The sequence below is a fragment of the Saccopteryx bilineata genome, chromosome 1, assembly GCF_036850765.1.
Source record: "Saccopteryx bilineata isolate mSacBil1 chromosome 1, mSacBil1_pri_phased_curated, whole genome shotgun sequence".
Lineage (NCBI taxonomy): Eukaryota > Metazoa > Chordata > Mammalia > Chiroptera > Emballonuridae > Saccopteryx > Saccopteryx bilineata.
In genome coordinates, this window is record NC_089490.1 from 306,262,926 (window position 1) to 306,279,041 (window position 16,116).

The 16,116-nt window shown below is 42.7% G+C and overlaps 1 protein-coding gene across 7 annotated transcripts in view; it reads left to right on the forward strand.

The window, feature by feature from the left end:
* The window catches only part of KMT2A (lysine methyltransferase 2A), a 114,827-nt gene that overhangs the window by 78,897 nt on the left and 19,814 nt on the right, over window positions 1–16,116 (forward strand). For 6 of the 7 annotated variants that reach the window (XM_066245935.1, XM_066245953.1, XM_066245980.1 and 3 more), the window contains 7 exons: window positions 530–690; window positions 888–1,073; window positions 1,279–5,533; window positions 5,797–5,877; window positions 7,667–7,731; window positions 9,728–9,898; window positions 12,700–12,774. In XM_066245935.1, the coding sequence (XP_066102032.1) occupies window positions 530–690; window positions 888–1,073; window positions 1,279–5,533; window positions 5,797–5,877; window positions 7,667–7,731; window positions 9,728–9,898; window positions 12,700–12,774 (4,994 nt within the window). The remainder of the gene's footprint in view (window positions 1–529; window positions 691–887; window positions 1,074–1,278; window positions 5,534–5,796; window positions 5,878–7,666; window positions 7,732–9,727; window positions 9,899–12,699; window positions 12,775–16,116) is intronic. The other variant, XR_010727354.1, reaches the window with a different exon arrangement.

A 16,116-nucleotide genomic window follows, 5' to 3' on the forward strand; every position in this document is an offset into this window, starting at 1 on the left:
ATACTTCAACTTACTCGACATTCAAGTTCTGACAACAGTTTATAGTCTACGTTTAGTTGGCAGCAATTTGTATAAACTGGGCTCCATTAATATCCAGAGAATTTGAAGCAGTTACATGTCTGTCATCTCCTGGGGCTTTTCTCCCAAAGGAAACACCTCAGGTTTATTCTTACCTGTTTTGTATATATTGTGGGGCAGTAGTCCCTTCCCAAAGGCCAATAACTGTTTCTTGCAGTAGTTAGTCTTTTTTTCTCTGCATTTTAGGATGTTTTACTATTTTTGTCTCCTGCTTACAATACAATTAAAAAAAAAAGATTTGATGCTGTTTTCTGAAAGACTGGAAAATATCCAAGGACTTCAAAAAGCTTGGAACATCCTAACCTGGGAAATCTATAAGAGTTCATGAAATGAAGCTAAATTCTACAATTCAAGGAGACCAGGGAGCCTAGGATGAGAAGAGGTTTTGATAAATGTTCATCTTTGCTTCTGCATTCTCACTTCTGGTGATGTTTACAAATCTGTTTGCCAGGTGTTCCAGGGTGTACTGGAGCACCACAGACGCTCGCAAGCGTTGTGTGTACACATGCAAGATAGTGGAATGCCGTCCTCCAGTCGTGGAGCCAGATATCAACAGCACTGTTGAGCACGATGAAAACAGGACCATTGCTCATAGTCCAACATCTTTTGCAGGTTAGTCTTTAATCAAGGTATTACTTGAATTAGAGTTTTGGGAGTACTGTGATTGAAGCATGGGAAAATGTCATTTCTTTGGGAGGTGTCATTTATTTCTATTTTGATATTTACCTAATACCTGGCTTTTTATTGGATCATTGGTTTGATTTTTTAATTGAACTTTTTAAAGTAAGGGTTTTTATATTCTGCTACAGAAATTGTATCTAAAGAAAGTCAAAACACAGCTGAAATTGTGAGTCCCTCATCACCAGACCGACCTCCTCATACGCAGACCTCTGGTTCCTGTTTTTATCATGTCATCTCAAAGGTTCCTAGGATTCGAACACCCAGTTATCCTCCAACACAGAGATCTCCAGGCTGTCGGCCATTGCCTTCTGCAGGTAAAGGACTTCATTGACCCCAAGAAGATCAGCTCAAAGATGAGTTTGTAATTCTTTCAGGCAACTTTATTTTAGTGACATTTCTTTATTGAAAATAATTTTTTTAGTTACATATAATTATGTATAGCCATGTCATTGAAACCAATGTTATCACATATTTGTTCTGTCTATAATAGACTCTTACTACTTTTTCTCTCTTGTCTAGGAAGTCCTACTCCAACCACTCATGAAATAGTCACAGTGGGTGATCCCTTACTCTCCTCTGGACTTCGAAGCATCGGCTCCAGGCGTCACAGTACTTCTTCCTTGTCACCCCAGCAGTCGAGACTCCGGATAATGTCTCCAATGAGAACTGGGAGTACTTATTCCAAGAATAGTGTTTCTTCAGTCTCCACTCTAGGGCCCGCTGCAGATCTTGAGTCAGGCACCAAAGCAGTCGATCACGTCTTAGGGTCACTGGCTTCAAATACTAATTTAAGGCACAACACTTCCACTTCTTCAAATCTGCAAAGGACAGTAGTTACTATGGTCACTAAAACCAGTCACTTGGATGGATCTTCATCTTCAGAAATGAAGCATTCCAGTGCTTCAGACTTACCATCCAATAGCTCCTCTTTTAAAGGAGAGAAAACCAAAATACTGAGTGCCAAGAGTTCAGAGGGATCTGCGCATAGTGTGGCTTACCCTGGCATTCCTAAACTGGCCCCACAGGTTCATAATACAGCATCTGGCGAATTAAATGTTAGTAAAGTTGGCACTTTTGCTGAATTCTCTTCGGTGCCGTTTTCTTCTAAAGACACACACTCCTTCCCACCACTCCATTTGAGAGGGCAAAGACATGACCGAGACCAATATGCAGATTCTAATCAATCATTGAGCCCCCTTCCCAGTGAAGACACTGAAGTCAAAACCTTGAAGCTCTCTGGAGTAAGCAGCAGATCATCTATTATCAATGAACATGTGGGATCTAGTTCCAGAGACAGAAGACAGAAAGGGAAAAAATCCTGTAAAGAAACGTTCAAAGAAAAGCATTCCAGCAAGTCCTTTTTAGAACCTGGTCAGGTGACAGCTAGTGAGGAAGGAAACCTAAAGTCAGAGTTTGCTGATGAAGTTTTGACTCCTGAATTTATGGGGCAGCGACCATGTAATAATATCTCTTCTGATAAGATTGGAGACAAAGTCCTTTCTATTCCAGGAGTCACCAAAGCTCCATCCATGCAAGTAGAAGGTTCTGCCAAGGAATTACAAACACCCCGGAAACGCACAGTCAAAGTAACACTGACACCACTAAAAATGGAAAATGAGAGTCAGTCCAAGAATATCCTAAAGGAAAGTAGTTCTGTTTCCCCTTTACAAATAGAGTCTGCATCTCCAAAAGAACCAATTTTAGCCTCTGAAAGTCCAGGAGATGGTCCAGTGGCCCAACCAAGTCCCAATAATACCTCATCCCAGGACTCTCAGAGTAACAACTATCAGAATCTCCCTGTACAGGACAAAAATCTAATGCTTCCAGATGGCCCCAAACCTCAAGAGGATGGCTCTTTCAAGAGGAGATACCCTCGTCGTAGTGCCCGCGCACGTTCCAACATGTTTTTTGGGCTCACCCCACTCTATGGAGTAAGATCCTATGGTGAAGAAGACATTCCGTTCTACAGCAGCTCAACTGGGAAGAAACGAGGCAAGAGGTCAGCTGAGGGACAGGTGGACGGGGCTGATGACTTAAGCACTTCAGATGAAGATGACTTATATTACTACAATTTCACTAGAACAGTGATTGCTTCTGGTGCAGAGGAACGGCTGGCATCCCATAACCTGTTTCGGGAGGAGGAACAACAGTGTGATCTTCCAAAAATTTCACAGTTGGATGGGGTTGATGATGGGACAGAGAGTGATACAAGTGTCACAGCCACAACAAGGAAAAGCAGCCAGATTCCAAAAAGAAATAGTAAAGAAAATGGAACAGAGAACTTAAAGATCGATCGACCTGAAGATGCCAGTGAAAAAGAACATGTCATTAAGAGTTCTGTTGGCTCTGTTGGCCACAAAAATGAGCCAAAGATGGATAACTGCCACTCTGTAAGCAGAGTTAAAACACAGAGTCAGGATTCCTTGGAAGCTCAGCTCAGCTCACTGGAGTCAAGTCGCAGAGTCCACACGGGCACCCCCTCGGACAAAAATTTACTGGACACCTATAATACCGAGCTCCTGAAATCTGATTCGGACAATAACAACAGTGATGACTGTGGCAATATCCTGCCCTCAGACATTATGGACTTTGTACTGAAGAATACTCCATCCATGCAGGCTTTGGATGAGAGTCCAGAATCATCTTCATCAGAACTCCTGAATCTTGGTGAAGGTTTGGGTCTTGATAGTAATCGTGAAAAAGAAATGGGTCTTTTTGAAGTGTTTTCTCAGCAGCTGCCAACAGCAGAACCCGTGGATAGCAGTGTCTCTTCCTCTATCTCCGCAGAGGAGCAGTTTGAGTTGCCTCTAGAGCTACCATCTGATCTCTCTGTCCTGACCACCCGGAGTCCCACTGTCCCTAGCCAGAATCCGAGTAGGCTAGCTGTAATCTCAGACTCAGCAGAGAAGAGAGTGACCATCACAGAAAAATCGGTGGCCTCCTCTGAGGATGACTCAGCACTGCTGAGTCCAGGAGTAGACCCAGCGCCTGAAGGTCACATGACTCCTGATCATTTTATCCAAGGTCACATGGATGCAGACATTTCCAGCCCTCCTTGTGGTTCAGTGGAGCAAGGTCATGGCAACAATCAAGATTTAACTAGAAACAGTAGCACCCCTGGCCTTCAGGTACCTGTTTCCCCTACTGTTTCTATCCAGAACCAGAAATATGTGCCCAATTCTACTGATAGTCCTGGCCCATCTCAGATTTCTAATGCAGCTGTTCAGACCACTCCACCCCACCTGAAACCAGCCACTGAGAAACTCATTGTTGTTAACCAGAACATGCAGCCACTTTATGTTCTCCAAACTCTTCCAAATGGAGTGACCCAAAAAATTCAATTGACCTCTTCTGTTAGTTCTACACCCAATGTGATGGAGACAAATACTTCAGTCTTGGGGCCCATGAGCAGTGGTCTCACCCTAACCACAGGACTAAATCCAAGCTTGCCAACTTCTCAATCTTTGTTTCCTCCTGCTAGCAAAGGATTGCTCCCCATGCCTCATCACCAGCACTTACATTCCTTCCCTGCTGCTACTCAAAGTAGTTTCCCACCTAACATCAGCAGTCCTCCTTCAGGCCTACTTATTGGGGTTCAGCCTCCTCCAGATCCCCAACTTTTGGTTTCAGAAGCCAGCCAGAGGACAGACCTCAGTACCACAGTAGTCACTCCATCCTCTGGACTCAAGAAAAGACCCATATCTCGTCTACAGACCCGAAAGAATAAAAAACTCGCTCCCTCTAGTACCCCTTCCAATATTGCCCCCTCTGATGTGGTTTCTAACATGACACTAATTAACTTCACACCCTCCCAGCTTCCAAATCATCCCAATCTGTTAGATATGGGATCACTTAATACTTCACCTCATCGAACTGTCCCCAACATCATAAAAAGGTCTAAATCTGGCATCATGTATTTTGAACAGGCTCCTCTGTTACCACAGAATGTGGGAGGCACCGCTGCTACAGCAGCGGGTACAGCAACAATGAACCAGGATACTGGCCACCTCACTTCAGGGCCTGTGGCTGGCTTGGCATCCAGCTCCTCCGTCTTGAATGTTGTATCCATGCAAACTACAACAGCCCCTACAAGTAGTGCGTCGGTTCCAGGACATGTCACGTTAACCAATCCAAGGCTACTAGGTACCCCAGATATTGGCTCAATAAGCAATCTATTAATTAAAGCTAGCCAGCAGGGCCTGGGGATTCAGGACCAGCCTGTGGCTTTACCGCCAAGTTCAGGAATATTTCCACAACTGGGGACATCACAGACACCCTCTACTGCTACAATGACAGCAGCATCTAGCATCTGTGTCCTCCCCTCCACCCAGACTATGGGCATAGCGGCTGCTTCACCGTCTAGGGAAGCAGAAGAACACTATCGACTTCAGCATGTGAACAAGCTCCTTGCCAGCAAAACTGGAATTCTCTCTTCCCAGCGTGATCTGGATCCTGCTCCTGGGACTCAGGGATCCAGCTTTACTCAGACAGCAGAGGCTCCTAATAACATGGGGCTGGAGCAGAATAAGGCTTCATCCTCAGCTACACAAGCCAGCTCAGCCTCTCCAGGAGGCTCTCCATCCTCTGGACCTCAGTCAGCAAGTCCCACAATGCCGTGTCCCACTAAACCCAAATCAAAAGTCAAGCGGATTCAGCTGCCTTTGGACAAGGGGAATAGCAAGAAGCACAAAGTTTCCCATTTGCGGACCAGTTCTTCTGAAGCACACATTCCAGACCAAGAAGCCAACACATCGTCCCTAACCTCTGTTACAGGGTGAGAGATCCAGACAGTGCCTGTGCTGGGTGTGTGTGCTCTGGGGCAGAGGCTGAGAGTAGTCCGGGAGGGCCGGTCTATGTCCAGGTTGTTGTACTCGGGTGTTTTCTGGGTTTTAACTTAATTTTTCTCAGTGGTGATTTATAGAGCAAACTTCACTTTCATTCATGATCCGTTTGTCTCTGAGCTAGAACCAAACTCCACACTGGGTACATATTTCCTGGTGGTTTTTTCTTGAAAAGACACAAACGATTCTGTTGCAGGACTCCAGGAGCAGAGACTGAGCTGCAGGACACAACCAGTGTGGAGCAGTCCTCACAGAAGCAGTGTGGGCAGCCTTCAGGGTGAGTATAAAAATTAGTTCTCTGAAATCAAGTCCTTCATTCTCTCCCTTCATTTAAAAAATAATTCTTCCTGATTTGTTTTGATTTTTGTTGCCAAAGTTTTTTTGTTTGTTTTGTTTTGTGACAGAGACAGAGAAAGGGACAGATAGACAGGAAGGGAGAGAGATAAGAAGCATCAATTCTTTGTTGTGGCACCTTAGTTGTTCATTGATAGGTATCTCATATGTGCCTTGACCGGGGGCTACAGCAGACCGAGTGACCCCTTGCTCAAGCCAGCGACTTTGCGCTCAAGCTGGTGACCTCGGAGTTTCAAACCTGGGTCCTCTGCATCCCAGTCCGATGCTCTGTCCACTGCACCACCTCTTGGTCAAACTGTTCCCAAAGTTTTTGAATGGAAGTAGTACATGCTTGTTTAAAAAATAGTATAGAATTATGAAATAATAAATAATGGTTCCCTGTTTGCCCTACCTAACCCTCTCCCCATCTATTCCTTAGAAGTAACATTGCTAATAATTTTTCATCCATGCAGGCATTTCTGTACACCATTATGTGGTATATATATGAATATATATATTTATATATACATTATTACATAGAATGAATGATGATGTACATACAACCTGGTTTTGTCACTTATTGTAGTGTGTGCACATTTCTGTGTTGCACTGCGTTTTTATTTTATTTTTGAAAGAGAGAGAGAAGCATCAACTTGTTGTTCCACATAGTTGTGCACCCATTGATTGATTCTTATATGTGCCCTGACCAGGGATGTAACCAGCAACCTCAGCACGCCAGGACAATGCTCTGTTCACTGCGCCACCAGATAAGGACACCCTTCATTTTTTTAATGGATGCCTCCAGTTCTAGTGTGTGGGTCTGCAGTAATTTACTTCCTAGCCCCTATTTACATTTGGATTGTTTCCAAGTTTTATTTAATTTTAAAAGTGAAAATTGATAGTGGTTTATTAGCTCATGCAACTTACATTTGTATTTAGTTAAAGCAGACAACTTAAGCAGCTCTTAAGTAACTCCAGAACTGCTTTGCTGTGCCAATGGCCAAGGCCAGGCAGGTCCACATTGGATTCGGGCAGATGGTAGAGAAACTGGAGCTGGAAAGCATTGGACCATTATATTTAATAAAGTCTCACAATGGCAGACAAGCACACAGGCAGGGGAAAACTGCTTCTCAAGCAAAGAAACAGCAAGACTGGCCCCTCACAGTGGCTGGTGGGCAGGCAGGCAGGCAGGCAGGCAATCAATCCACCACCCACAATCCCCAATCTCTCTCAAGAACAAGCACCCAAAGCCTTGTATAGGCCATACACAGGTGACCCTGCCATGCACTCATGCACCAATCAGGCAAAGTACTTGCAGCTGGTAACCCCATGAGCAAGCCTAACACAGCTGCCCCACATGCTTCTAACAAGTGTTCATTTTATTTCTAATACTAAGGATATGAGAAATATTTAAGGGCACAATCTACAACTCTAAAAACAGAAATTTAATAAATATCAGTATTTTGAGGGAAACCTCATAGAAGATGCTTTTATGTTATGTACCACACAGTAGTAGTTTGGTGATAGTCTTCATTCAATAGGTTCTAGACAAAGTGCCCTGTGGTTCATTTCCAGTAGTTGTTTTGAATAACTGACACAGCTGTATGGCAGATTATGGGCAGTTTTTATCTTTGAATTGAAGAACTCACTGATGTTAGATCTCATATTTGTTTTTTTGTTTTGTGTGTTTATATATATATATACGTGTGTGTGTGTGTGTGTGTGTGTTTTAGGCAAGTGGCTGGTCTTCCTGAAGTTCAGACAACACAAAATCCACCAAATGAACAAGAAAGTACAGGTATGTGGGTGGGTAACAGGTTAGTATCAGAATTTCAAAGCAAACATACTATAAAAATCATCTGCATTACCTACTGATTCTCTAGATTTAAAAAAAAAAATAGAAGTCTAAGTCCCAAAGAAGTTAAGTGATTGACTGAGACTCAGCAGTTATCTCCTGGTCCCGTGCTCTTCTAACACGTATTCTGTGGTCATTTGTCAACTAATAGACGCAAAACTAAAACCTTTAAATACTCTCTTGCTCTACTTGCTTTAATAGCACTGTGATTTATACTTAAAATTTTTTATTGATTGATTTTAGAGAGATAAGGGAGGAGGGACACATTGATTTGTTGTTCCACTTATTTATGCATTTATTAATTGAATCTTGAATGTGCCCTGACCGGAGATCAAACCTGTGACCTTGGCGTTTTGGGACAATGCTACATGGCCAGAGCCAGTATTGTGATTTAAATAGCTAGTGATATGGCCCTGGCTGGTTGGCTCAGTGGTAGAGCGTCGACCTGGCGTGCAGGAGTTCTGGGTTCGATTTCCGGCCAGGGCACACAGGAGAGGCGCCCATCTGCTTCTCCACCCCTCCCCCTCTCCTTCCTCTCTCTTCCCCTCCCACAGCCGAGGCTCCATTGGAGCAAAGATGGCCCGGGCGCTGAGGATGGCTCTGTGGCCTCTGCCTCAGGCACTAAAATGGCTCTGGATGCAACAGAGCGACGCCCCAGAGGGGCAGAGCATCGCCCCCTGGTGGGCATGCCGGGTGGATCCCGGTCGGGCTCATTTGGGAGTCTGTCTGACTGCCTCCCCCGTTTCCAGCTTCGGAAAAATGCTAAATAAATAAATAAATAAATAAATAAATAGTGATAACCTGACTTCACTCATCAATTGTCACTGAAGAGAACCAAGAACCATATTTATTATATAAGATAGTGATATTTTGGTTATGACATCAGAGATATCTCCATAGCACTTCCTATCTGTCCTAATGCATTTGATCAGTAAACAACTGGCCGCTTCAAGATTAGAGAGCTCTGGGTATTGGGCTTTGCCCATTTCTTTTGAAGGAGTCTTCCCAAAGGAGAACCAGTTAGGAAAAATGCTTAAACATAAGATTTGGGATGTGATCACATTCTGCTGACTTGCTGGTCGCTCAAGAAGACTGATCTATCTGTTGATGTGAGAGGGCAGTAAGGAAGGGCTAATAGCACAGACTCTGGAGCCACATGGATTAAAATTCCAGTGTCACCATTTTTTAGCTATATGAACTTGGGCTACTAGGCCACTTACTTCACCTCTCTCTATCTCAGTTTTTTTACCTTTAAAATGTGGATAATAATACCACCTACCTCATTGGACTGTTGTGAGTTTTATATGAGTTACTATATAGGGAATTCCTAGAAGAGTACCTAATACGTACTGTTTATATACATTAACCGTTACTATATTTTTACTTTAACCCAACTGAGGGCAGTTACTTTTAAGAGGTTTTATTTGTGTTTTTGAGAGTATGACAGGAAGGGAGAAAGGGTGAGAAGCATCAACTTGAAGTTGCTTTTACTTTAGTTGGACATTGATTGCTTCCCACATGTACCTTGACTGGGGCCATGCCAGTGACCCCACACTGATGAGGCTGTACTCAGAGCCAGCAACCTTGGGGTTTCGAACTGGCAACCTCAGTGTTCCAGGTTGACGCTTATCCACTGTGCCTCCACCAGTCAGGTGAGGGTATTTACTCATTGAAAAACTATCAAATTGTCAAACTAGAAACTTACCACAAAAACAACATGACTTGACTTTATTTTTTTTTTAATTCTTGTTTTAGTCATTTTTAGCTGTGACCTAGGTAGTAAGCTGTTCTACCCCTGTGAGACTCAGTTAGTTGTCTGTCCACGAATAATACCATCTGTGGAATGTTGCTAAGCCTAAAGATAATGTGTATAAGTCAGTGCTCCATCAGTGTTTGCTCCTGCAACCAGTTTGTCCCCTCTATATTTTCTCCCTCGTAGAATCTAAAACAGTGGAAGAAGAGGAAAGTAATTTCAGCTCTCCACTGATGCTTTGGCTCCAGCAAGAACAGAAGCGGAAGGAAAGCATTGCTGAAAAAAAGCCCAAGAAAGGACTAATTTTTGAAATTTCCAGTGACGATGGCTTTCAGATCTGTGCAGAAAGTATTGAAGGCAAGTGGATTAAATTTGGCTGGCCCACCATCGCAGGTCCTAATTCAGCTAGATCTGCACTTTATGTACATTTGTATCTTTTATGTGGGCGGTTTTGTGCTTGCTGTTATGGAAGATATTTGAAGGCATTGTATATTTAACCTGTCCTTAAGGACTTAGTGTCCCTGAGAAATAGTTCATAATTTATGTGAAAAGTTAGTGATACAGATTGTTTTTAAGATTACACACACCCTGGCATAGCACATGAGACTTCTGCTTATCTCTCTACCACTTCCTTGTGCATCTTGAATGCCATTCTCTCTCCCCTCTGCCTTCACACATTTCTTCCCTCTGCTGGAATACTCCCCTTTGCTCATTCACCTGGTGAGCTTCAGCTCACCCTTCAAGACTCTGACTTTCTGAGGTAGAGAAGCAGTCCCACTCCCTCCTTTCTGCCCCTTTTAGGTTCTTAAATGTTTCTCTTGTAGCTTAAAATTTGTTCTATAAATGTTTGTTTACTTTTATGTTTTACTCACTCTTACTCAACAGGAAACTTCCCATAGGGCTTGCAGTTTGTTTTTTCACCTTTGTACCCAAGCATGTAGCTGTTGAGGGATGCATGTTGCATTAGCTGTTGAGGGATTCAGTGAATGTTCTGTGGGTAATAAGTATTAGAGGAGTTTGAAGGAAAGAAAGATCACTATAGGTCAGCTAGAGTTAACAAAAAACCCATGAAGAAGTGCCTGACCGGGCAGCAGCACAGTGGATAGAACATCGGACTGGGATGCAGAGGACCCAGGTTCAAGACTCCGAGGTCGCCAGCTTAAGCGCGGGCTCATCTAGTTTGAGCAAAAGCTCACCAGCTTGGACCCAAGGTCACTGGCTCGAGCAAGGGGTTACTCGGTCTGCTGAAGGCCCGCAGTCAAGGCACATATGAGAAAGCAATCAATGAACAACTAAGGTGTCGCAATGTGCAATGAAAAACTAATGATTGATGCTTCTCATCTCTCCATTCCTTTCTGTCTGTCCCAGTCTATCCCTCTGACTCTCTCTCTGTCTCTGTTAAAAAAAAAAAGAAGAAGAGGAATGAGGAATAAATATACTTCTAAAAAAAAACCCATGAAGATTAATAGAAGATTCTTTAAAGGAGACAGTAGAATTTGGCTTAGGCAAAGAGAAAGAGGAGAGGGCTTTCTTCTTTTTTTTTAACAAAGAGAGAAGGAAGGGAGAGAGATGAGAAGCATCAACTCAGTTGTGTCATTTTAGTTGTTCATTGATTGTTTCTCATACGTGCCTTGACCAGGAGTCTCCAGCCAAGCCAGTGACCCCTGGGAACATGTCTGTTATCCCATGCTCAAGCTGGTGAGCCTGCACTCAAGCCAGCAACCCTGGGGTTTCAAACCTGGGTCCTCAGTGTCCCAGGTCGATGTACAATCCACTGCACCACCACCAGTCAGGTGGGAAGGCTTTCTAAGAAGGAATATAGGGAAGGTTAGCAAGATAGAATTGCATTTGGTGGATTTAGAGTAGTGTCAGGTGGGAAAGTGATGTTGAAATCCCTGTTGGTAGTAGTGATAGAGAAAATTGGTAAGGTGGGTTGGGCACAGGTTTTAGAGGGCCTTTGGTGCCAAGCCATGAGCCCTCTGAACATTTCAGAGAGTAAAATAAAAGTTTTATGTGGTAGCTTTATATAAGATGGAATTGGAGACACTAGGAAGCAAGAGGTCACTAATGAGAGTGTATCTTCAGTAGAGATGTCAGGTAATGAAGCCCATTTCCAGTAGGAAAAGAAAGGGAAGAAGAACTGACATATTTAATGACTACATGGATATGGACAGCAGAGGAGTCAGAGGTGACTAAAGATTCAGCCTGGGTGACTGAGGGGAAAAAGCTATGTTGGAAGAACTAGTTCTATGTTGGAAGAACTAGATTGAAATCCACATACAGATATTTTACTACTACTCCACACTTTCTTCTGTGACAGTAAGAGATCATAGAATCTTGGGATAGCTGGAAGAGATTATGTATAAAGAGCTTTAGCTTTTCTTTATATCTTAATTTTAAGGAATTGAGAAGAAGCTATGATCTCACTACAGGCATGGTTAAATTGGTAATACACTTGTTTTGGTTAAGAGTACGGTACTACAGGGAATAGAATTCATAACAAACATTTAGGTTTGAAATCCAGATTACCATCAAGGATGTGAATGCTTTGGGGATTCAAGGGTCATTTTCAGCAGGTATGAATCTCCTTACTGCTTCTGTTCTTTTTGTTTTGTTTTGTTGTTTTGTCACAGAGAGACAGAGAGAGGGACAGACAGACAGGAAGGGAGAGAGATGAGAAGTATCAATTCTTCATTGTAGCTCCTTAGTCTCCTTAGTTATTCATTGATTGCTTTCTCATATGTGCCTTGACTGGGAGGCTATCGCAAAGTGAGTGACCCCTTGCCCAAGCCAGCAACCATGAGGGTCATGTCTATGATCCCGTGCTTCTGCCAGATGAGCCCGCACTCAAGCCAGATGAGCCTGCACTCAAGCTGGCGCCAACCTCAGGGTTTCAAACCTGGGTCCTCTGCGTCCTAGTCTAATGCTTTATCCACTGTGCCACTGCCTGGTCAGGCTGCTTCTGTCCTTTCTAATAGAAACACTTCTGGGTAGTGTACCTTCCCAGCTTCTTTCTTCTGCACTAAACTGATTTCAACTAACAAAACAAAAACTAGTATAGTAGGGGGTGTTTCCATGCTGGAGGGATTCTAAGCACAGTGCTTATGCTTACCACTGGTGTTAACAGATGTTTGCTTGAATGTTTTGTTTTCTCATAGATGCCTGGAAGTCATTGACAGATAAAGTCCAGGAAGCTCGATCAAACGCTCGCCTAAAGCAGCTTTCCTTTGCAGGTAATGGCTAGAGTGGTCATTTTACTCCTGTCTCAGCATATTCTGGTAACTTCTTAGTCTAAGTTATAGAGTTGATTACATACACACACGCACAATCAACATTCTTTTTTAAAAAAATTAATTTTTCACAGCTTTATCGTGATATAATTCATATATTATACAGTTCACCCATTTAAAGCATACAGTTCAGAGGCTTTTAGTATATTCACAAAGTTGTGTAACTATCACTTCTATATAATTCCAGAACATTTTTATTATTGCTAAAAAAACCTTGTACCCATTAACAGTTATTTCTCAGCCCCAGGCCCTGGCAACCGCTAATCTACTTTCTGTGTCTGTGGATTTGCCTCTACGTGTCATATACTATAAATGGATTCATATAACATGTGGCCTTTAGTATCTGGCTTTCACTTAATATAATGCTTTCAAGATTTCTCTTTACCATACATTGTATCAGTATTCTTTTTTTTTCTCTTTTCTACCAAATGAATTTTGTTTTGGTAAAATGCACATAAAATATACCATCTTAATCATTTTCAAATTTTTTAAAAATTGATTTTAGAAAGAGGGAGACACAGGAACATTAATCTGCTCCTGTTTGTGCCCTAACCGGGCATCAAACTGGCAACCTCTGTGCTTTGGGACAATGCTCAAACCAGCTGAGCTATCCGGCCAGGGCCCCATTTATAAGTGTACAGGTCAGTGGTGTTAAATACATTCACACTGTACAACCGTCATCATCCCATAGCTCTTCATCTTATAAAACTGAAATGCTATACCCATTACACATTAACTCACAATACTTCTCACCCTGGCTCCTGGCAACTACCAATAATACTTTTTGTCTTTGTGAATTTAAGTACTCTAAGTACCTCATAATCTTACAGTATGTGACTGGCTTATTTCATTTAGCATAATGTCCTCAAACTTCATCCATGTAGCATATTGCAGAATTTCCTTCCTTTTGTAAAACTGAATAATTTCACATTTTGCTTATCTGCTGATCATTGACGGACACTTGGGTTGCTTCTGTGTTTTAGTTACTGCAAATAATTCTTCTCTGAACAGGTATACACAGATACCTCTTTGAGAATCTGCTTTTAATTCTTTATAGGGGGTATAAACCCAGAAGTGGGATGGCTGGGTCATGTGGTAATTCCGTTTGTAAGTTTCTGAGGAACTGCCACAGTGTTTTGCACAGCAGCTGTACCATTTTATACTCCCGTGACAGTGCACCAGAATCTCAGTTTCTCTTCATTCTTGCCAGCACTTGTTTTCTGTTTAATGATAGTAGCCATCCTTATGAGTAGGTATAAGGTTGTGTGTCATACTTTGTCATTTACCTCCCAGAAGATCATTGGGATCCTGAGCATTTTTTCATGTGCTATTTGGTGATTTGTGTATCTTCTTTGGAGAAAGGTCTATTTAAGCACTTTTCCTTTTTTTTTAATTGGGTTGTTTTTTTCATTGTTGAGTTTTAGAAGTTCTCTGTACAGGGTGGAGCAAAAGTAGGTAGGCTTACAATTTTGAGTACACAAAACAGTTTATTCTGCCTGACCAGGCAGTGGTGCAGTGGATAGAGTGTCGGACTGGGATGCGGAGGACCCAGGTTCAAGACTCCGAGGTTGCCAGCTTGAGTTTGGGCTTATCTGGTTTGAGCAAAAGCTCACCAGCTTGGACCCAAGTTCGCTGGCTCGAGCAAGGGGTTACTCAGTCTGCTGAGGGCCCATGGTCAAGGCACATATGAGAAAGCAATCAATGAACAACTAAGGTGTCGCAAGGCACAACGAAAAACTAATGATTGATGCTTCTCATCTCTGTTCCTGTCTGTCTGTCCCTGTCTATCCCTCTCTCTGACTCTCTCTCTGTCTCTGTAAAAAACAAACAAAACCCAGTTTATTCTTGTATTATTATTAATTAGTTACTATATTATTTTCCATATGAACAGCTATAAATAAACCTACTTTTGCCCCTCCCTGTATATTCTAGATATTAATCCCTGATCAGAGATATGATTTGCATATATTTTCTCCCATTCTTTGGGCTGACTTTACTTTGTGGATTGTATCCCCCCTTTTTTGCAGATTGGTGAGGGAGATATTTTGGGAGCAAGATTATATGGTTCATAGGTCCTACTCTGACCAACTGGTTGTCATTGAGTGAATTACAGTATAGTTAGATGTGTACATAGTCACTATCAACTGGTCATTGATAACGTGTAAAATTCTACTGGAGGAAACCAGTATTATATTTTTCCTTAGCAAGAGAGAGAGAGACAGACAAACAGATGGACAGACAGGAAGGGAGAGAGATGAGAAGCATCAACTCAGCTCTGGTGCTTTACTTGTTCATTGATTGCCTCTTAAGGAAACCAGCCTTTTGATTCAGTGTTCCCAGCCTCAAAGTGAATATCCTGGCTCTTTTTCCAAGGGGACAAAGCTATCAGTTTATCTAAGTCTTTTACCACAATATGCAATGGTGGTAAGAAACCATGAGCTCTGGAGGCAGGGACAGCTGAGTTAAGCTCGATTTCTGCTCTGTTGCTGTCAGTATTACATTGGATGTGGCTAATTAACTTCTCTGAGTCTCGATCTCCTTATCTATAAAGTGATAATATTAATGCACCTTCAAAATTTGTTGTGAGAGTTCATTAAAATAATGAACCTGAGGCCCTGGCTGGTTGGCTCAGTGGTAGAGCGTCGGCCTGGTGTGCAGAAGTCCCGGGTTCAATTCCCGGCCAGGGCACACAGGAGAAGCGCCCATCTGCTTCTCCACTCCTCCCCCTCTCTTTCCTCTCTGTCTCTCTCTTCCCCTCCCGCAGCCAAGGCTCCATTGGAGCAAAGATGGCCCGGGCGCTGGGGATGGCTCCTCAGCCTCTGCCCCAGGCGCTAGAGTGGCTCTGGTCGCAACAGAGCGATGCCCCAGAGAGGCAGAGCATCGCCCCTGGTGGGCGTGCCGGGTGGATCCTGGTCGGGCGCATGCGGGAATCTGTCTGACTGTCTCTCCCCGTTTCCAGCTTCAGAAAAATACAAAAAAAAAGTGAACCTGACATTATTGGCAGCTATGCATTGATATATAGCTATTTATTTATATATCCTAATATACTGAATGTGTCCAATTAAGATCATTATCTTTACTGAAGATACTTAAGACAATTGAGAGAAATCACTGAATATTAGCATTTTTTAATAGTGTCTTTTGATGCACAAAGTTTTGTAATTGTCATGAGGTCCAGTTTTTCTTTTTCTTTTGTTACCTGTACCTTTAATGTCATATTCAAGAAATTGTTACTAAATCCAGTGTTATGAAGATTTTGTCCTATGTTTTCTTTTAAGAGTTTTA